Source organism: Choloepus didactylus, chromosome 5 (assembly GCF_015220235.1).
Source record: "Choloepus didactylus isolate mChoDid1 chromosome 5, mChoDid1.pri, whole genome shotgun sequence".
NCBI lineage: Eukaryota > Metazoa > Chordata > Mammalia > Pilosa > Megalonychidae > Choloepus > Choloepus didactylus.
Window position 1 is genome coordinate 56000680 of NC_051311.1, and position 22363 is coordinate 56023042.

Here is a 22363-nt window from a genome sequence, read left to right on the forward strand (position 1 = left end):
ACTTTTTAAGTTTAGCAAACATACAGAAAAGAGCACAATAGATTTCCACAAGTTGAACTTACCCATGTAATCAGCATCTGGAACGAGAAACATAACATTACCAACACCCCAGATGCCCCCCTCATGTCTCCTTCCAGTCACCCTCCAACCCCCACCCCCGGCCCCCCAGATAACCACTGTCCTGACTTCTAATAGCATAGATTAGTTTCATCTGTTTTTCAACTTTACATATGGAACCACTCAGTACATACTCATTTGTGTTTGGCTTCCTTCATTCAACATTGTGTGTGCAAGATTTTTCCATATTGTTATGTGATCATTCATTCTCTTTGCTGAAAAGTGTTCTGTTATATAAATACATCACAATTTACTTATCTATTCTGCACCGATCCAAGCTATGGGTGGTTCCCAGATATCGGCTGTAATGAATGGTGCCGCTATGAACAGCTGTGTACTTATCTTTAGGTGAACATATATGCATATTTTGTTGTATATGTGATCAGGAGTAGAATTGTTGAGTCATAGGGTATGCATGTGTTCAGCTTTGGTAGGCACTACCAAATAGTTTTCCAAAGTGGTTGTTCCAATCTGTGCTCCTACCAGAAGTATATGCAAGTTGCAGCTATTTCACGTACTCAACAACATTTTCTGTCTTTTTCATTTTAGCCATTTGGTGTGTGTGTGCTGGTAAGCTTGTAGCATTTTTTTCATGATGCTATTGAATGATTTAGAGTTAACTATAATTGTCATTCCTTAACTTGTTCTACTTGATACCCTTGAGTCATCTTTTTTCTATGCTTACCACATTACTTGGTGACTGGAATTCAGTATCCCAATATAGGCTCATTTCCATAATTTTCATTCCATTGAGTACTGTGTAAATGACCCATGAACTCATAATTAGTCCGTAAACCATCTTAATCTAACACAAAAGTTCAAGCCTCAGACCATGTCCTAATGCACCCACATCACGTTAGGAATTGGCTACATTCACTATTGCTCACTTCTCATTGTCCCTCTGATATGACCAGATATACTCAGGGTCCAATTTTATTAGACAAATGCATTAGATGTGTTTCAGTTTGATAGAATCAACTCTGATGTCAGTATCCCTCAACCCAGACTGAAGATGTATCTGGAAATAATGCTAGGAAATAATTTTCTTTTTTCTAACTCATTTTAAATGTAAAGGGCAAAAGTAGAGTCATTTCATGCAGAAATTATCTGGTGGCTCCAGTTCTTTCTGCCACTATCTTTCCTTCCCCCCAATGGAGAGTCTGTTTAACCTATGTCCTTGCTCCTATTGGAGAAGGCTAGCCTTCTCTGCTATCCTCGGCTCCAAATGGTGAGTCAGGGACCCAGGCTTCTTGCATCTTGTGGCCCTGCTATCTTCACCCCGTGGCTTCCAAGGCCATGTTGTAATCTGCACCAAGCTGGTAGAAGGGGAAAGAGTGAGTAAGAGAAGGTGCACCTTGCCTGAAAGCTACATGCATTATTTCCACTCACACTTCACCCATGAGGATTAGTTATATGGCCAACCTAGATGCAAGGGGCTTTGGGAAATGTAGTCTATGGGCAGTCTTTTCCCAGTGACAACTCTATACTGTGGGAAGGGCAGCATATATTTTTCCATGGACAGTTAATCACAGGTATATTGTGATATGAGTTCTTTCTCCCCTTCTTCCTTCCCCTCTTTGCTCCCTCTCTCCCTCTCTCCCTCCCTCCCTTCCTTCCTTCCTTCAATAAGTATTTATTGAATACCCAGTAGGCACCAGGCACTGTTCCAGGTGCTTGGGATACAAAACAGACAAATATCCCAGCCCTCAAGGAGTCTACATTTCGGCAAGCATTCCTTGTTCCCTCCTTTCTGAACTTATTCCTTAGAAACTGAATGGGTGACTCCCCTCGTAGCCCTCTTGTTTAGCTTTACCTTACACTGTCCTACCCTTGTCAACTCACATTTTGTCACTTCCAGCACACATTATAATTTTTCAAAAATTTCACTGCCTTGGGGAGGTGATATGATATATGGAAAGATCTCTTAATTGTATTTCTTGGCTCACTCCTGCCCTGTTCATATTGTGAAAAGTGATTGCTTTATGTAACTATAGTTGATACATAAGTTGGTATTCATATTCATCGGCAATCTGGGTTGCCAGTCTTTATATAGTAGTCTGATCCAGGGCTTCAGTTGCAGATTAGGCAAAGCTCACATCAGAAACACTGCCAATTCTGGTTTTAAAAAAATCTTAATCCCCTCCATGGTCTGTGTGATGCCCAGTATAGACAACCTGCCAGCTCTGTGATGGGCCATATACCCTTAAGTTCTGATCCCCTCCAAAAGCACAAGTGCCCATTGCTGTTGAGAATCTAGATTTTCCTGAGCAACCCTAGCAACTACAGATGGAGTTGTTTGTAAGCCCATGTGTGTACTTGGCTTGTGGCCCAAGATGTAATCTCGTGGACCTTAGCAACTACATGCAAAGCCATACTCCCTTCCTCTTTTTAACACTAAGGGGCATCAATATAAACAACCAGTGTTGACTATAAAGCTCTGTCCCCCAAAAAGTGTAATTTCAATAGAGCCTTCTATGATCCATTAGTCCATTAGCTTCAACATTAAGAGTCTACGTAATTTTGTAGGAGATGATTTATGTGTGTGCACAGTTAGCCACATCACACATAACTTGGCCCATTGGCCTGACTTAGACTTGCCTTACTTCTTGCTACACGGTCCTTCTGTTGTCTGGGCAGATTGTTACACCCTTTCGGTCCCAACCTTTTTCAGTTAGCTGGGCAGCACCTTCGGTGAGACACCAACCAGTGCTTTTGAATCAGCCTGAACCTTCTACTCTATACTTAGCCTCATACAGTTGGACCAAGTCTCTGTTGCTAGAGTTACTACACCCAGTGGGGTAGTATCCCACTCAGGGGTGGGGAGAACTGTCATTTGCTTCTGGCTTCTATAAAATCTGCCTGATAGTTGCCTTTTCTTTTCCTATTACCTCAACATGACCATTTGCTTTTAACCAGCAAACTTTGTTGGTGTGCCCCTTCCTTATTATTTGAATGTCTTTCTGAAATCACTCAAGATGTGATTGGGATCTTTGATCTCAGAGTTATTTGGTGTCATTCAGTAGGTGTATAATACCCTGTAGCAGACAAGTTACTAATTGTCTTTTATAGGAAGAGTGGTGAGTAGCTGTCTCAGGCTATGGCCACACCAAAGCCCTGAGGGACTGCTGAAGCCTTCCTGGCTTCTGCGGAAGTCAGCCCCCCTTCAGCACAGATGCCATCACTGACACGTCCAGCATCTCAGGAGCTCTGTGCTGATAAGGACCCAGTAGGACAGTCTGAGCTGTAGCTTTTTTTTTTTTTAATGCAATTTTATTGAAATACATTCACATGCCATACAAACCATCCAAAGTATATAATCACCTGCTCACAGTATCATCACATAGTTGTGCATACATCTCCATGATCAATTTTAGAACATTTTCATTACTCCAGAAAAGAAATAAAAATGAAAAAGAAAACCCAAATCCTCCCATACCCCTTATCTCCCCACCCCCATTACTGATCCATAGTACCGGGTGGTATATTTGTTACTGTTGATAGAAGAATATTAAAATATTACTGTTGTTAACGCTACTCCATAGTTTGCAATAGGTACCATTTTCCCATACACCCCTCTATTATTAATTCCTGTAATAGTGTTGTTCATTTGTTCTAGTTTGTGAAAGAACTTTTTTATATTTGTAAAGTTAATCACAAACCTTGTCCACCACAAGATTCACTGTGTTATACATTTCCATGTTTTAACCTCCACCTTTCCTTCTGGTGATATACATGGCTCTAAACTTCCACTTTCCCCCACATTCACACACCATTCAGTACTATTAATTGTTGTCACAATGACAGGCTACTGTCACCTCTGTCCATTTCCAAATGTTTAAGTTCACCCTAGTTAAACATTCTGCACACATTAAGCAACCACTCCCCATTCTTTAGCCTCATTCTATATCCTGGTTACTTATCGTCTATATTATGTCTATGAGTTCACATACTATAATTAGTTTATATCAGTGAGACCATACAATATTTGTCCTTTTGTGTGACTTATTTCACTCAACATAATGTCCTCAAGTTTCATCCATGTTGTTGCATGCTTTAGGACTTCATTCCTTCTTACTGCTGAATAATATTCTGTTGTATTTATATACCACATATTGTATACCCATTCATCTGTTGATGGTCACTTGGGTTGTTTCCATCTTTGGATAATTGTGAATAATGTTGCCATGAACATTGGTGTGCAAATGTCTGTTCGTGTCCCTGCTTTCAGATCTTCCGGGTATATCCTGAGTGGTAGGATTGCCGGGTCGTAAGGCAACTCTATACTTAACTTCCCGAGGAACAGCCAAACTGTCCTCCACAGCAACTGCACCATGTTACATTCCCACCAGCAGTGAATAAGTGTTCCAATTTCTCCACATCCTCTCCAATACTTGTAGTTTGTTTAATAGTGGTCGTTCTTGTAGGTGTGAGATGATATCTCATTATGTTTTTGATTTGCATTTCCCTAATAGCTAGTGAAGCTGAGCATCTCTTCATGCGCTTTTTAGCCATCTGTATTTCCTCTTAGGAAAAATGTCTATTCATGTCTTTTGCCCATTTTTTAATTGGGTTGTTTGTCTTTTTATTGTTGTGTTGTATGATTTCTTTATGTATTCTGGATATCAAACGCTTATCAGATATTTGGTTTCCAAATATTTTCTTCCATTGAGTCAGTTGCCTTTCACCCTTTTGACAAAGTCCTTTAAAGCACTGAAGTATTTGATTTTGAGGAGTTCCCTTTTATCTATTTTTTCTTTCATTGCTTATGCTGAGCTGTAAATTTTTGAGTCAGCCAGAACTTTCTACTGTTCTTCTCCCCTTTCATAAACAGCCTTTTTGCTTGTGCCCATACTCTGGTATATAGTCTAAAAGTGCACCTAGATGTGGATGTACTCAATAATCTCATCAAGTCCCTGTGCTTTTTAATCTTTAAAGGACTGTTCCATGTAACTCCAACCCAAGATATACCTAAGAATCATTAAGCTGATGGGCCCTGGAGTTTTGCTAGGTTGATTGGTCAATCTCGGGATGCCATGTGTTGCATCACCTTTTCTAAATCAAAATGTACTTCTTCAGTGATGCCCACTCATATCATCAATAGAACAAATCACAGCGCATGTTTGTTTTTCTTCTTGTCCGGTCCTCCAGGGACCTTTGGTAAATCCAAATTAAAATTAAGCAAGAAGCAAGAAGCGGGGTTTCCTTATCTGTTCTGCTAGATGTCAGAGGGCAAGATTTCCCTTCCACTTAGCCCTACTGGGAAACAACACTTCCTTAGGCAGGAACCTTTTGTCTTCACACTAAGAGGAAGAATCTGGCAAGTTTATTTGTCTTGTCTCCTACCTAACTGCTCTGCTGCACAAATACTTCCTGTGCTGCGATGCAGTGTGTGCCTCCAGCATTGATGATGGCAGAACCCACAAGCCTTCACTGCATCCAGAAGCAGTTACCTGTGTTTTCAGGAGCCTTGGGTGAGGTTTCTGGAAAAGAATTTCCCTGGGGCCTGAACAGTGTTAGTAGTGAGAATGGATGTTTAGGGTTAAGAGTCATGCTGGGCCAGTGCTGGGCATTGGATCTCGGTGATGGAGGCACCTAGGTTTTCCTTAATGAATTTGCCATTTATTTTGTTATTTGTGATATGTGGAACCCTATAAAGCAGGAATCAGCAAACTGTGGCTTGTGGGCCATATCCAGTCCATGGCCTATTTTTTTTTACGGTCCATAAACTAAGAATGTTTTGTCCATTTTCAAAGCGGTGTTTAAAAAAAAGATGAATATGCCATAGGAACGATAGTTGGCCTGCAAAGCCTGAAATATTTACTATCTGGGCTTGTACTGAAAAAGTTTGCTGACCCTTGCTCTAAAGCCTGGGGAGCAGGGGATCCTCTCGTCCATGTCTGAGGCAGAACTCTCTCCACCGCTTTTCCCACATCGCCCCCAAGTGGACAACATGAGCCCCAAACCCAGAGAAGTCTTACGTGCAGCATTTTAGCTCCCTCTGCTGGCCCAACGTGCTTTTCTCCTGTGCTGTAAACTGCCACGATCTGGGAAGTTTCAACCTCATTTTATTAATTAATTCGTTGATTGTCTTTGGCTTGATCCACTGATCTAGCCTATTAGGATCAAAGGCTAGAGTCTCTATGTTTCACTATGTTATATTCATTTGCACACATCTCAAGACTTCAGACCACTAACTGTCAGCAGACCACTGTACGTGACAGTATTAGCCACAGATTGAAAGTGACCTGTATTTAGGCCCAACAGGAATTGTTATTACTTTCTGGGCTATAAGAAGTAATAGAGAAGGAAAAGTAAACAATGATTCTATTTTGAGAAAATGTTGGTAGCAGAAAAAGTAGAAATACTGTAGGAGGAGATGATAAATTCAGTTTTCAATATATTAGACCAACTTAAACTTCAGCTTCTAGTATCAAGGTAGCTTGAACCAACAGACAGCCCACTCATATTACCAACACATGAAAATTCTGGATAAAATATATTTTTGAATGCATACTCAAGCTCAAAACCAACGGGAAAACCTCAGGTTCTAGAAACGAAGATGGAAATTGTAGCCAGAATGATGGCGTTTCTGATGGTGGGGGTGACGAATCATACCCAGATATAGTATCAAAGGCTAGGGGTTTGGATTTTAACAATCATATGGGATCCTGACTCCTCATTCAGTGAACAGGGTCTATAATAACTGTACCCACCAGTCCAGGGAATCAACACAGAAGCTCTTCATTCTGTCCAGTGGTCTGGGAAAGTTTGGAAGATAGATTTGCCTGAGAAATAAAAATTTCAACTTTGCAACACATGTGGACCAGATAGAAGGATTCTCAAGTTCAGAAATTAAAGTAAAAATTGGTCCTGCCAATAAAACACCTGTGGTCCTCTGGAGATGAAAATGTAACATAATTTTTTTCAGGAACATTTCCATATTCCAGGGCACAGAAGACTCCCACAGGAAAAAACAACACTCTTGCATCATGCTCACAGACAGACATTTCATCATTTCACCAAGGAAATGTATATTATGACAGAGAATCACTAGGAACAACAAGAGAATGTAGAACAATTTGAAAGAGGATATAAAATAAATGTTTAAAATAATTAAGGAGAATCAAGAAGCAATAGAAACCATAATACAGAAGAAGATACAGTGAAACAAGAATAGGAAAATTTGAATATAGAACCAAATAGAACTTACAGAAATGAAAAATAGTCATTTGAAATTTTAAAATGCATGTAATAGGTTAAATAGCATTTAGACACAGCTAAAAAGAGTTCACTGAAATAGAAACTAAGAAATGTGACGGTAGAATGAGAAGTCCAACTTGCATCTAATAGGAATTCTTGAAGGCAATACTAGAGAAAATGGGAAAGAGGCAATATTAGGAAAGATAATGGCTGATAGTTTTCCAGAACAGATGAAAGATAAGAATATTCAGATTGAAAGAAAGCATGTCCCAAGTAGAATAAACAAAAATAAATTTAAAAATAAAATAAAAAACTACTAGACTCATCATAGTAAAACTGTAATACCAAATATAAAGATAAAATCTTATAAACAACAAAAAGGAAAAGAAAAATTGCCTACAAAGGAGTAGCAATTAGACATTAAACAGCTGTCTCACTAGTGACAATAGAGTTCAGGAGACGATGGAATAATATTTTCAAAGGGCTAAGAGAAAATACTGTCATTCTAGAATTCTATACCCATTATAAAATTCCATGTCATGCAGAAGTAATGGCAAAATAAAGACATTATCAGGTAAAGACTGAGTTTATCACTCAAAGACCCTTACTGAAATGACTACTATAAGGCATGCTCACACAAAAAAATAAATAAATAAGGAAATTAAATTTTGAATGAAAGAGTGGTGGGAAAGAAGCAACAATGAGCAAAGGAACATATAGTTAAAACTACAAGTGAATCCAAATAAGTATTAAGTGTAGGAAACTATAATATTAATAATGACCAATGGGAATGGAAATATGATAGATGATAGATAGATGATAGATAGATAGATATTTTGACAATAATAGCATGGAAAAGAAGAATGGTGATAGAAGTTAAAGTCTTCTAAGGTCCATTTGGGAAGAAGCTAGAAATTATATTTAGTAGCAGACTTTTTTTTTTTTTTTTTTTAATCTTCATTTTATTGAGATATATTCACATACCATGCAGTCATACAAAACAAATCGTACTTTCGATTGTTTACAGTACCATTACATAGTGGTACATTCATCACCCAAATCAATCCCTGACACCTTCATTAGCACACACACAAAAATAACAAGAATAATAATTAGAGTGAAAAAGAGCAATTGAAGTAAAAAAGAACACTGGGTACCTTTGTCTGTTTGTTTCCTTCCCCTATTTTTCTACTCATCCATCCATAAACTAGACAAAGTGGAGTGTGGTCCTTATGGCTTTCCCAATCCCATTGTCACCCCTCATAAGCTACATTTTTATACAACTGTCTTCGAGATTCATGGGTTCTGGGTTGTAGTTTGATGGTTTCAGGTATCCACCACCAGCTACCCCAATTCTTTAGAACCTAAAAAGGGTTGTCTAAAGTGTGCATAAGAGTGCCCACCAGAGTGACCTCTCGGCTCCTTTTGGAATCTCTCTGCCACTGAAGCTTATTTCATTTCCTTTCACATCCCCCTTTTGGTCAAGAAGATGTTCTACGTCCCACGATGCCAGGTCTACATTCCTCCCCGGGAGTCATATTCCACGTTGCCAGGGAGATTCACTCCCCTGGGTGTCTGATCCCACGTAGGGGGGAGGGCAGTGATTTCACCTTTCAAGTTGGCTTAGCTAGAGAGACAGGGCCACATCTGAGCAACAAAGAGGCATTCGGGAGGAGGCTCTTAGGCACAACCATAGGGAGGCCTAGCCTCTCCTTTGCAGCAACTGTCTTCCCAAGGGTAAAACCTGTGGTAGAGGGCTCAACCCATCAAACCAAGCAGCAGACTTTTTAAAGTGTACTCACATTAAAAATTTAAGGATAACTTCTAAAAGAATAAAAATAGAATGTATAACATCCCAACTAGTTGAGTAAAAAAGGAAAAGAAAAGTAATCAATCCAATAGGTTAGATGTTGACAAACTACAGTCCATGAGCCAGGATCTAAAAATGATTTTAGATTTTAAAAGGTTGACATAAATCAATAGAAACATCATATTTAATGACATGTCAAAATTATATGAAATTCAAATTTGAGTACCTATAAATAAAGTTTTATTGGCACATATTCGTGCCCATTTGTTCACATATTGTCTGGAAAAGCTGTGACAAAGCTGGCTAAGCCTAAAGTATTTACTATCCTGTCCTTTCCTGAAAATGTTTGTTGATTGACAAGCCCTGCAATAGAAAGTAAGAAAACAGAAAAATAGGGCAGCAAAATGTTCAATACACCACTGAATGATGTTATGGTACAAGCCAGCATCATCATCACCACTAAGATCAATAAATAATTTTGAGGTCTGCTTTCTGAAAAGCGTCATGTTAAGTGAAAGTGTCCAATACCCTGCTGGAAATAGAAAACTAGAGAGAAGAGTGAGATCAGAACTCTCCTTTCCTCAGCTGCTTTGGGATTCAGTTTTGTCCCTGAACTGCCTCTGAACGCAATCCGCAACCCTTAGGGGTGACCAGATTTGGAAGTGGGCTGTGGCTCTGAGGTGCTGGAGCTCCCCCTTCCCCTTCAGTTGCAGGGTGCCGTCATGGTCGCCTCCTGTGTCCAGATACTTGTGGGCTTCTCGGGCCTCCTTGGCATTCTCATGCGCTTTATTGGCCCGTTGACCATTGCTCCGACCATCTCCCTGGTGGCTCTGCCCCTCTTCGATTCTGCAGGGAACGACGCTGGGAGCCACTGGGGCATCGCAGCCATGTAAGTACCCCCTGGGGAGGGGGCGCCATCTGAGCTCTCTCTGGCGGGAGGCCACCCGGTGAGAATAACAGGAGTCCTGGATATTGGCAAATTCTTGTAGTTTACAAATGCTTTCGTGAACAGTATTCTACCTTAAACAGCATCAAAAAGCATGTATTAACTGCTAATTATTATCATCTAATTAGTACTTACAATGAATTAATCATGGACAGTGTACCAGCATAATTAGTGTACTGTTCACAGAAGGTTGATCTTACTGGCCCTCTGTCAGCTAAGTTTTCAATGAGAAAATATTTACAAGCCCATGTCCATGCAAAGACATGGCTCCAGTTCTCAACCATCTTACAGTCTAGGACAGAGGTAAGACTTGGAGACAGGTAACTATGATACCAGGAGACAGTGATGAGAGTCATGGGGTGCTGTGCATGTTCAGAGGAGGGGGGGGATGACAGCCAGCTGGGAGGATCAGGAAGGCTTCATGGAAAAAGAGGCATTAGGCATTTAAACAGAGCTTTGAAGGGACTGGGGAATGACACTGGGCTCTCTCTCATTCACTCTGCCCCTTGTGGTCTGAAGAGAGGCATGAGGACCATCGGACTTGTAGAATATGGGAGGGACTGAAGTCTCTGATTCTGGCCTTAGGGGCTGTAACTACTGGCTCTATCCAGCTACCAGCCACTTATTTCTCTTAGACTCCTAGAAATAATAACCTCCTTTCCCCCTATTCCTCTCCAGCCACCAGCAGCCTCCAAAAGGGAACAGCTCACCTTTTCAGAGCTGGCAGGGCTCCACCTTTGCCAGAGAGAGGGGCCAGAACACAAAGACACATGGCGGCTCAGTTCCCTGGGCAACTGCGAAAGCCATGTGTGACACTCGCTCAGGGCGATCCCCAGCTCACCAGGCCGTGTGTGCTTTATTTTTGTTTCAGAACCATCTTCCTCATCGTGCTGTTTTCTCAGTATCTGAAAAACGTCGCCTTGCCTGTACCTGTTAAAGGACAAGTGAAGAAATGTCACTCCTCCAAGTTCTACCTGTTTCAGGTCTTCCCTGTAAGAAGCACCCCTGCCGTCTTCCATTCTTAGTTGGCTCACATGGAGCATGAGGGGCAGCCTCTCACACTCTCTGATGGCCCCCACATCAAACACTCGCCATCTACAATGGGGTCCACTCCCACAGCTCTTCTTAATCTCCTGGAGAAGGAGGCCCAGAGGGAGCCAGCAGTCTGGGTGGGGAGCACAACCTGACCTTTGGCGTAATGTCCATCCCAGGTCTTTCCTCATTATTTTTCTCTGAGGGCCAGAGAAGCCTGCCCTAGGTTACAGCTCTGGGCACTAGTATGGGACAAGCTTCTCATGTTCCCTGGACCATCCTCACAGCAAGATACTGGAGAGATGGCCAGTTTCACCTCTAATTATATAAAACTAAGAGCCCAAGAGAGATTGGGCTTGACCAAGTTGCTTATATTAGGTTTTTTCTCAGTGGCTTGTGGGTAATCCAGACACCGTGGTGATGACAATGGTATCTCCATTTCCAGAGTCTTCTCTGTTTAATTCATGCCATGTTAAGTATTTGTAGCTGTCATACATAAAAATGTTTCCGAATTTAATGTAACTATGGAGCGAATTATATTTCTCATTGTAGAAAAGCACTTCCACACAATGTTCTTGTTGACCCTTAAACAACCCTGTAGGCCAGTGGTTCTACAACTTAGTGTGCAGAAGAATCACTTGGAGACTTTGCTAAAAACACAAATTTCTTGGATTCCACCACCAGAGATTAAAAATCAATAGACCTGAGGACCCCACTTTCCAAAACACTACTGTAGGCTCTGCAGAGCAGTGATTGTAATTCCATTGTACAGATGAGGAAATTGAGGCTGTGAGTTTGGTCCAAGGTTGCATGGCCAGTAACATCTTAATCCTTCCACCCCAGGCTGTGCCCATTTTGCTGTACATTTCTGCCCTTCCTTGACACAAAATCTCTCCATAGTTTATTTGCTATTTCTAATTCCAGCCTCTCCCTTTAGTGTGCCCATTTATTCATTGACACACCAGATTCATGTTGTCACTGGAAGGGTTGGTAACCCAATACTTCCTCATTCCAAAGAGCTTTCCTTTGCCTAACATTTCTGAGAGCAAACCTTGCAGGGGCAGGGAGGGCAAGGCTGGCAGTGGTGAAGGATGGCTTCCTCCGGCAGGTGCTGCTGGCACTCTGCATCTCCTGGCTCATCTGCTTCGTGCTCACGGTCACCAACACCCTCCCCTCGGCCCCCACGGCCTATGGGTATGGGGCCCGTACTGACATCAAAGGCAATGTCCTGAGCCAGGCCCCTTGGTTTCGCATCCCGTATCCAGGTAAGCATGATGATGCCCCTTCTTGCTGGGACACTTCTTTCCCTGCAGCTGTCCTTGGGGCAGCGGCCCAAGGCACTGGATGGAGAGCGCAATAGGGCTGGCGAGGAATTTCCTCCAAGGGATCTGACATGGAGGGACAGGCTCAAGTGCATTCATATGTGACCCCTAGGAGAAGAAGGGGATCCCTGGATTGTCCTAAGAAACCTTTGGGGGTGGTAGACCAAAGACTCCCACTCACTCCCAGACCCACCTCAGAGCCATCGCACCCCTCTTTCCCCACTCCCCACACCTGCTCAGGACTCATAAGCCTTGCGGGGAGAGGGAGGCAGAGAGGTCCTGACCTCCCAGCCAGGCCTTTGGGTCTCCTCATTGATTAGGTGGATCCCGTTCAAGGGAGGCTAGGGACTGAATTAAAACATTTCTGGAGAGACGAGGTCAAGTGCATCACAGGGGCCACCTCCGGTCTCCTTTCCCCAGTTTTTGGCTGAGTGTATAAATAACAGCTCCAGCTTCCAGGGAGGGCTGACTCGGCCTTGTAGACTGCAGCTAGGGGTTCCCTGAATAGGAGCCTTGGCTTCCAGATGCTTCAAGGCCTTCCTAGGAAGAGGGCCCGTTGTTGGCTCTTTTTGTGAACAGCGACCCCAACGTCTGGGTATGTTTTCCCACCCTCCAAGAGGACTGGCTGGGAAAGAGTTCAGAGTCAAAGCCTCTGGTCAATTGTGAGAACTGGAAGACATGCTGACCCAATCTTCAAAGCCTTCTTTTCCTCTGGCAAAGAAATGTCTTGGGGTTCACAGCCTCTTATCCTTTTTTTTTTTTTTTTTTTCATTTTTATTGGGATTGTTCAGATACCATACAATTATCCAAAGATCCAAAGTGTACAATCACTTGCCCCTGGGTACCCTCATACAGCTGTGCATCCATCACACTTAATTTTTGTTCAATTTTTAGAAACTTTTCATTACTCCAGACAAGAAATAAAGTGAAAGATGAAAAAAGAAAAAAAGAAAAGGAAACTCTAATCCTCCCCTAGCCCTAACCAACCCCCTCAATTGTTGACTCGTAGTATTGATATAGTACATTTGTTACTGTTTATGAAAAAGTGTTGAAATACTACTAACTGTAGTATATAGTTTGCAATAGGTATATATTTCTTCCCTATATGCCCCTCTATTATTAACTTCTAATTGTATTGTCATACATTTGTTCTGGTTCATGGAAGCAATTTCTAGTATTGTGCGGTTGATCATGGACATTGCCCACCATAGGATTCAGTTTTATACATTCCCATCTTTTGACCTCCAGCTTTCCTTCTGGTGACATATATGACCCTAAGCTTCCCCTTTCCACCTAATTCACACACCATTCGGCACTGGTAGTTATTCTCACGTCTTGCTACCGACACCTCTGTTCATTTCCAAACATTTAAGTTCATCCTAGTTGAACATTCTGCTCATACTAAGCAACCACTCCCCATTCTTAAGCCTCATCCTATATCTTGGTACCTTATATTTCATGTCTATGAGTTTACATATTATAATGAGTTCCTATCAGTGAGACCCTGCAATAATTGTCCTTATGTGTCTGGCTTATTTCACTTAGTATATTGCCCTCGAGGTTTTGTCATCAACCCATTTTTTTTTTTTTAATATGGTTTTGTTCACTCACCATACATTCCATCCTAAGTAAATAATCGATGGTTCTCTGTATGGTCATATATTTATGTGTTCACCACCTTCACCACTATCTATATAAGGGCATCTACATTTCCTCCACAAGGCAGGAGGGAGAGTCAAAGAAGGTAGAGAGGCAAAAGAAAGAGGAAAAAAAAATGACAGCTAGGAAGCAGCAAAAGGAAAAATAACCTTAAATCAAAGTAGAGTAAAGAATCAGACAATACCACCAATGTCAAGTGTCTAACATGCCTCCCCTATCCCCCACTCTTATCTGCATTCACCTTGGTATATCACCTTTGTTACATTAAAGGAAGCATAATACAATGATTCTATTAGTTACAGTCTCTAGTTTATGTTGATTGCATCCCTCCCCCAATGCCTCCCCATTTTTAACACTTTGCAAGGTTGATGTTTGCTTGTCCTCCCTCATAGAAGAACATATTTGTACATTTTATCACAATTGTTGAACACTCTAGATTTCAGCAAGTTACACAGTCCCAGTCTTTATCTTTCCTCCTTTCTTCTGGTGTCTCACATACTCCCAACCTTCCTCTCTCAACCTTATTCACAGTTATCTTTGTTCACTGTACTTACATTGTTGTGCTACCATCTCCCAAAATTGTGTTCCAAACCACTCATGCCTGTCTTCTCCTATCACTCTGTAGTGCTCCCTTTAGTATTTCCTGTAGGGCGGGTGTCTTGTTCACAAAGTCTCTCATTGTCTGTTTGTCAGAAAATATTTTGAGCTCTCTCTCATATTTGAAGGACAGCTTTGCTGGATATAGGATGCTTGGTTGGCGGTTTCTCTCTTTCTGTATCTTAAATATATCACACCACTTCCTTCTTGCCTCCATGGTTTCTGCTGAGAGATCCGCACATAGTCTTATTAAGCTTCTTTGGTATGTAATGGATCGCTTTTGTCTTGCTGCTTTCAGGATTCTCTCTTTGTCTTTGACATTTGATAATCTGATTATTAAGTGTCTTGACGTAGGCCTATTCAGATCTCTTCTGTTTGGAGTATGCTGCGCTTCTTGGATCTGTAATTTTATGTCTTTCATAAGAGATGGGAAATTTTCATTAATTATTTCCTCTATTATTGCTTCTGCCCTTTTTCCCTTCTCTTCTTCTGGGACACCAATGATATGTACATTATTGTACTTTGTTTCATCCTTGAGTTCCCGGAGATGTTGCTCATATTTTTTCATTCTTTTCTCCATCTGCTCCTTTGCGTGTAGGCTTTCAGGTGTTTCATTCTCCAGTTCCTGAGTGTTTTCTTCTGCCTCTTGAGATCTGCTGTTGTATGTTTCCATTGTGTCTTTCATCTCTTGTGTGGCGCCTTTCATTTCCATAGACTCTACTAGTTGTTTTTTGGAACTTTCGATTTCTGCCTTATATATGCCCAGTGTTTTCTTTACAGCCTCTATCTCTTTTGCAATATCTTCTCTAAACTTTTTGAATTGATTTAGCATTAGTTGTTTAAATTCCTGTATCTCAGTTGAAGTGTACGTTTGTTCCTCTGACTGGGCTATAACTTTGTTCCTCTTAGTGTAGGTTGTAATTTTCTGTTGTCTAGGCATGGTTTCCTTGGTTATCCAAATCAGGTTTTCCCAGACCAGAACAGGCTCAGGTCCCAGAGGGAAGAAATATTCAGTATCTGGTTTCCCTGAGGGTGTGTCTTAGAAAATTTCTCCACCCTGTGATGCCTCAGGTCACTGTGCTTTTCTGCCCAGCAGGTGACGCCTGTTAGCCTATAATTCTTGACTGATGTGAGGAGGTATGGCCGTGTTCCCCCAGGCTCTGGGGTCTGGTTCTGAATGGAAAGGGCCCCACCCCTTTCTTCTTAGAGAAGATAGACCCTCTAGGGGGAGATCATCAGCATTTCAGTGGTCTCTCTCTCCGCTTGTGCTGTCTCCACTTTTCTCTGAGTCACAGCCCTGGAAACTGAAAATGGCTGGGGCTTTCTCCACTGAGCCGAAACAGAAACAGATAGTCCCCTTCAGACCCAGTCCAAGGCACCCCTCTGGCTCTCCAAGGTCAGTCGTCACCCAAGGCCTCTGTCTATTTTTTGGGGATTCGTACCTGTAATGAGCAGTTCACACTCACTACTTAAAACCCCAGTTGGAGCTCAGCTGAGCTATATTTGCTTGCTGGGAGAGAGCTTCTCTCTGGCACCACGAGGCTTTGCAGCTCGGGCTATGCGGGAGGGGGTCTTGCAACTTGGATCCGCAGGTTTTACTTACAGATTTTATGCTGTGATCTTGGGCATTCCTCCCAATTCAGGTTAGTGTATGATGAGTGGACAGTCTCGTTTGTCCCCCCGCAGTTATTCTGGATTATTTACTAGTTGTTTCTGGTTTTTTGTAGTTGTTCCAGGGGGACTACTTAGCTTCCACTCCTCTCTATGCCGTCATCTTGCCCAAGCCTCACCTCTTATCTTTCGAATTAATATGTACTCTGTTTTGCATTTTCAGGACAGTGGGGTCTGCCTACCGTCAGCCTGGCTGGGGTCTTTGGCATCATCGCAGGGGTGATCTCCTCCATGGTAGAATCAGTGGGCGATTATTATGCCTGTGCCCGGCTAGTGGGGGCCCCAGCCCCTCCGCAGCACGCCATCAACCGTGGCATCGGCATCGAGGGTCTCGGCTGCCTGCTGGCAGGAATCTGGGGGACAGGAAATGGAACCACCTCCTACAGCGAGAATGTTGGGGCACTAGGCATCACCCGGGTAAGGCTGCTGGCATTGCTCCCTGGGGGCAGATTGGTCACCTGAAGCTGTCACTTGATGTGTTAGTTTTCTGTGGCTGCTGTTAGCAGATTATTACAAACTCAGTGGCTTAAAACAACACGAATTTATTATCTTAGGGCTCTGGAGGTCTGAGTCCAACCTGGGTCTCCTCTGGACTAAAATCAAGGCTTCAGCAAGGCTACAAGAGAATCTGTTTCCTCACCTTTTCCAGCTTCTAGAGGTTGCCAGCATTCCTTGGCTTACAGCCTCCTCCCTCTGTCTTCAAAGCCAGCAACATTGCATCCCTCTGACCATCTGTCCATAGTCACATCTCCTTCTGACCACAGTCAGGAAGGGTTCTCTGCTTTTAAGGATCCATTTCATTACATGGGGCCAACCTGGATAATCCTGGATCATCCCCCATCTCAAAGTCCTTAACTGAATCACATCTGCAAAGTCTGTTTTGCCCTGTAAGGCCACCTATTCGCAGGTTCAGAGATTAGGATGTGGACATCTTTGGAGGCTGTTCTGGGTTGCTAACGCTGCTGTTATGCAAAATACCAGAAATGGATTGGCTATTATGAAGGAGGTTTATTTGGTTACAAATTTAGTCTGAAGGCCATGAAAATGTCCAAATTAAGGCATCAACATGAGTATATCTTCACCAAAGGAAGGCCAATGGCATCCAGAAAAACTCTGTTAGCTGGGAAGGCACGTGGCTGGCACCTGCTCTTCCCGGGTTGTTTTCCAGCTCCTCTCTCAGTTCTTGGGGTTTCTTCAGAATGTTGTTCTTGGGGCATTTTGTCCTCTCTTAGCTTCTCCAGAGCAAACACCGGGCTAGCATCTCCAAAGTGTCAGCAAAAGTCTGCTTTCAGTGGCCATCTCCAAAATGTCTCTCCCAGCTGCTCTGTGTTTCTTCTGTTTGTAAGCTCTTTTATAGGACTCCATTGATTAAATCAAGAACCAACCTGAATGGATGGGGTCCATATCTCCATGGAAATAATTTAATCAAATGGTTCGCTCACAGTTGATTGAGTCACATCTCCATGGAAGCACTCAATCAAAAGATTCCAACCTAATCAACACTAATACATCTGCCCCCACAAGACTGCATTAAAGAACATGGTGTTTTGGGGGACATAATACATCCAAACCAGCCCAGAGGCCATTATTCTGTCTACCACATTTGACCTGTGGTGGTGGAGATTCCACAGGCAGGAAGTCTATCTTGGTACTGGCAGGAAGTCAGTGGCTTTGTGAGCACTCAAGAAATTCCAGCCCAGCCCTGTGTGGGAGCTCTAAATCGGAATATTCAACTGCCTCCTGGTCCTCTCCACCTGAATGCCCCAAGGCCACCTCACACTCAGCATGGCCTCTAGCTAGCTCAGTATGCACCCCCATCCCTGCTTCTCCTCCTGTAATTCCTGTCTTGGTGAGTCCACCCAACCACCCAAGCCATCTGTAACCACCTGACCAGCCCTAACCATCCTCAGTCACCTGAGGATTCTATTTTTTCAACATCCCTAGCACCCTTCCTGTCCTCTCACCACCACCATTGCCGCAGCTTCATCTTTTGCCTGGACACTGAAGTAGCCCCTCATGCTGTCTCCCATCTCTAATTCACCTCCCAGGTGGCCGCCCAAGGATCTTTCTGGAACCCAATTCTGATTAGATTAGTCCCTGCCTAAAACTGTTTGTGGCTCCCCATTTCCCTCGGTGAAGCCCCATAAAGTTCACAAGATTTCTCCAGAATGGTACTCTCTAAAGTGACTTTGAATAAATGTTATCTTCATGTTGCTTCCCACATACTTAGGTGATTCTTTGCCCTGATTCCCAACACAAGTCCTCTGAGCTTTGGAAAAAATACTGATTTCCTCTACTCCCCACCCTGTATTCTCTTATCGCTTCCTCAGTGATTGCCATCTGCAGCCTGGGTGGCATCTCATTTTATCAGCAGCAGATCTGGCCACCTCTGTACCCTGCATGGCCTCTGGCATGCAGCGGGAGCTAAAATCCGTGAGCGAATAAGCTGAGCCAGCATTCAGCCTTACAGCAAGTTCTGTGTTCTCTGACACCACAGACTCTTGAATATTTGCCCAAGGTTTCAAAATCTTTAGTGCAAGGGAGGGGAACATTTTTCCATATGAGGGCCACTGACCCATACAGAAATATAGCAAAAGAGGGCTACAAAAATATAAAGCAGCCAATATTTTTACCACTATAGGGGAAAAAAAAATCTCATATAGAATAGAAAATCATATTCGATAAATAGAATGAACATTCTTTGATGTATCATTTCTAAACTAAGGCCCTTTACAAGAGAGGGAAGGAGCAGGACAGAAACATATTTAGACAGAGCAGGCTACTAATCAAGTACAAAACAGATTAATTCTGAAAATGGCACATGATGCAAAGGCCACTAGCTTTTATAGACTCACAGCTCCCCTGTGGTCTTTTAAGGTGTCGTGTCTAATAATTTAAATGCTTTGCATCTTTACAGTGATGGGCTCAGACCACTTTTTGGTTCTCCCAACATGTCAGGGGAAATCCAGATGACAGCCCGAGATCTCCCATCACTTCTCTAGTACGTCTTGGCTCTAGCACAGATGTCAGTCCTGAAGCCAAAAGAAGTCAAGGGCTGCATGATAACTACACATAATAGGATTGGGGGATGACTGCTATCTTTATTTGAGACCATCAGCATACTCAAAGGGCAGTTGTTGAGCCTGACAAATTGATCTATTGTGCTTGCAGTCATGACTTAGTTCCCACATTAATTGTTAGGGTTGTAAACAAAACAAATGCTCTTTTGATGTGGTAAGAATTTCTAATGAAGACAGTTAAATAAATAAGTTCTTAGCCTGGAAAGAGAAGAATAAGCAAAGGCAGAATTTGCTACTTTAGAGCTGCATTAATGGACTATAGTGGACATTAAAGGGTCTTTTCAGGGCTGGGAGTAGACACAAATGAGTGAGAAACAGGTTCAATCAAGAACTATCCAGATATACTCAAAGACACTAGGCTCATGATGATATTAAGACAAGGAAATTTGCCATACAGACCTAACTTCTGAGAGTGATAAAGAATGCCTCAAGGGCAGAGATTATTTTTGTTTCACTGCAAGTAGCTGTCACCAAAATCCCAGGGTTATTCCCTTGTATCCTTGACCAAAACAACAATCAATAACGTGCAGTAGTAACAGCAGTAGCGTGTGTCCCTGGAGCTGTGGGGGGTTCTGCGGTGTAACGGGCCACAGTCCACTCTCCTCACAGCAGAATTGGTTTTGTTTGTTTTTAAACCTTCATAGAAACTTAATTTTGTTTCAAGAACATCTAATAGCCACCAGGAGGTAAAACTCACATCTTTAGTGTACTTACATCCTCTAGCTACTTGTAAAACCCTATGTAAACCCGGTAATAGCAATTGATAGGACTCCAACCAGATCACATTTTTTAGTCAATTCTGAAACAGAACACAGAGCAACAATTAATCCTCTCTTCATAGATAAGAAGTGGAGAGAAACTCACTTTTAAGATTCCGGATTCTGCATCCTTCCATGAGAAGAGGCCTCATCTCAGCTTTGTATTCTAAATGCACCTCCCTATATATGAAGGAGAAATCATAGTTTATATATATTCCGTAATGACCCCTTGTTGAGAAAATCCACCACTGTCTGAACTGAGATGTATTAACTAATAATATCGAAATGATTTTCTTAGAAGGGGCTTTTTGAAATGTAAATCAAAACCTGTTACTACCTTGCTTAAAACCCCTCTATTGAAGGTTCCCCTTGTATTTGGATTTTATTCTAACTTTTTTCCATAGCTCCCAGGGTCCTGCTGACCAAGCCCTCGCTTTCTTCTTCATTCCCATTTCCTACCTTACGGAGCTCCAGGAACATGATTTCCCTTCTGTTCTCAAACCACCTGGGCTCCTCTCAGCACGGAGTCTGCATTTGCTCTTTCCTTTCTGGAACGCTGTCTCACCAAATTTTCATGCAGCTCCTTCCCATCCCCAGGCCATCCTTCTTTGCCCACTCCCTTGAAAGCCTCCCATCCCAGCCATGCTCCATCCAGGTAGCTTGTGTTTTTGTCTTTATAGCACATATTGCTATTGGAAATTTTCTTCTTTCTTTGTCAGCTTAACCATTTGGCATCTGTCTCAACCTACAAAGGTTGCAGGCTCCACTTGCAAAGCAACAGACAACACGGAAATTTAAATGGATGGGGTGTGAATCAAACACGCATGTATTTGTGAGCCCCCAGTGCTGTCTACAACCCCCAAGGGACTGACCGCCAGGTTGGGGACAGGAGAGCTGAGCACTATTGGATTTGGGCGTGGCCACCAGGGGCTTTGGTTTTCTCTTTGGTAAAATAAGAGGTTTGAATAAGAGATCCTCTCGGTTTCCTTCCCATTTACAGTGGGAGAGAGGTGGCTGTACAAGGTAAAGTAAATAAGATTCCTGCCTTTGGGCAAGCCTGTGGCCTGATAGGAAAATAGAAGAATGCAATGCGAAGGGATAACACCACAAGCCATCTACTGAGATGCAGCCTCATGTAGTAGAACTTTATACATAACTCTGTACCTCGGAGACTGGAGGACCTGAAGTGACAAGAGTGAGACAGGCCACAAAAAATCACTACCATTTATTGAGTGCTTACTATGTTTAATGCTTGCTATTGTTCTAAGCACTTGGCGTATATTACCTAAGTTACACTTGTGAAGTAGTTTACCCACTTGCTAAACTTGGAGGCTGACATTCAGAGAGGTTAGGTAGTGTTGCTAAAGTCACACAGCTAGTTAGAAGCAGAGCTGGGATTTGGCTCTTAAATTCCCATTTTTTAAGCACTGGGTCCACTGCCTCCCAGGAGAGACTTCTCGCCTCCCTGTAAAGGCTTCTTAGAGGAGGAATATTTGAGTCAGGACTTGAAGACAGTTATGGGAGCAGCAGAATGGAGAGGTTAGAGCAGATGCCAGGCCCCTAAGATCACACCCCCATCTTTTGGGGGCTGAGGGGGCTGTTTGGGGGTTAGGAGGCACTGCTCCTAGGGTCCCCTGGAACACTGTTAGAAGTATCCTGGGGCAGGGCAGAGAATGGACATGTCCAGCTCCCCTGCCTATAGCCTCTGGGGCATCCAGCCTGCTTAGTGCTGAGCTCCAATTTCCCCATCTCCTGGGATGCTGCAGGTGGGGAGCAGGATGGTGATTGTCGCCGCGGGCTGTGTGCTGCTCCTGATGGGTGTATTTGGGAAGATTGGAGCTGCATTTGCCACCATCCCACCCCCTGTGATCGGAGGCATGTTCATGGTGATGTTTGGAGTCATCGTTGCTGTGGGGATTTCTAATCTGCAGGTAAGGAGAGACACCCTGCCAAGAAAAGTAGCAGCATTGCCTCTCTGGAAAGAAGTCCATGGAGAGTGAGATGAATGGAACTGGGCTAGGGTGGGGGAGGAGAAGGGAATCTCTGGTCCCAGAAGTCACACTGGCCCTCAAACAGAAGAAGCAGCATCCAAATCTCTGGAAAACAGAAATTGCATCAGCCCAGAGTGAGTTATGAGAACTGCTCTGCTCCCAGGGTCAGGTGGGCACTGG

The 22363-nt window shown here is 42.9% G+C and overlaps 1 protein-coding gene across 6 annotated transcripts in view; it reads left to right on the top strand.

The window, feature by feature from the left end:
* Nucleotides 1–22363, top strand: part of LOC119534065 (solute carrier family 23 member 2-like) — a 58205-nt gene that overhangs the window by 32891 nt on the left and 2951 nt on the right. For all 6 annotated transcript variants that reach the window (XR_005216948.1, XM_037836101.1, XM_037836102.1 and 3 more), the window contains 5 exons: nucleotides 9835–10016; nucleotides 10945–11065; nucleotides 12214–12370; nucleotides 16518–16771; nucleotides 21959–22123. Coding sequence is in view for 5 of the 6 variants with exons in the window: in XM_037836101.1 (XP_037692029.1) it covers nucleotides 9835–10016; nucleotides 10945–11065; nucleotides 12214–12370; nucleotides 16518–16771; nucleotides 21959–22123 (879 nt within the window). In the remaining variant the exon portion in view is untranslated. The remainder of the gene's footprint in view (nucleotides 1–9834; nucleotides 10017–10944; nucleotides 11066–12213; nucleotides 12371–16517; nucleotides 16772–21958; nucleotides 22124–22363) is intronic.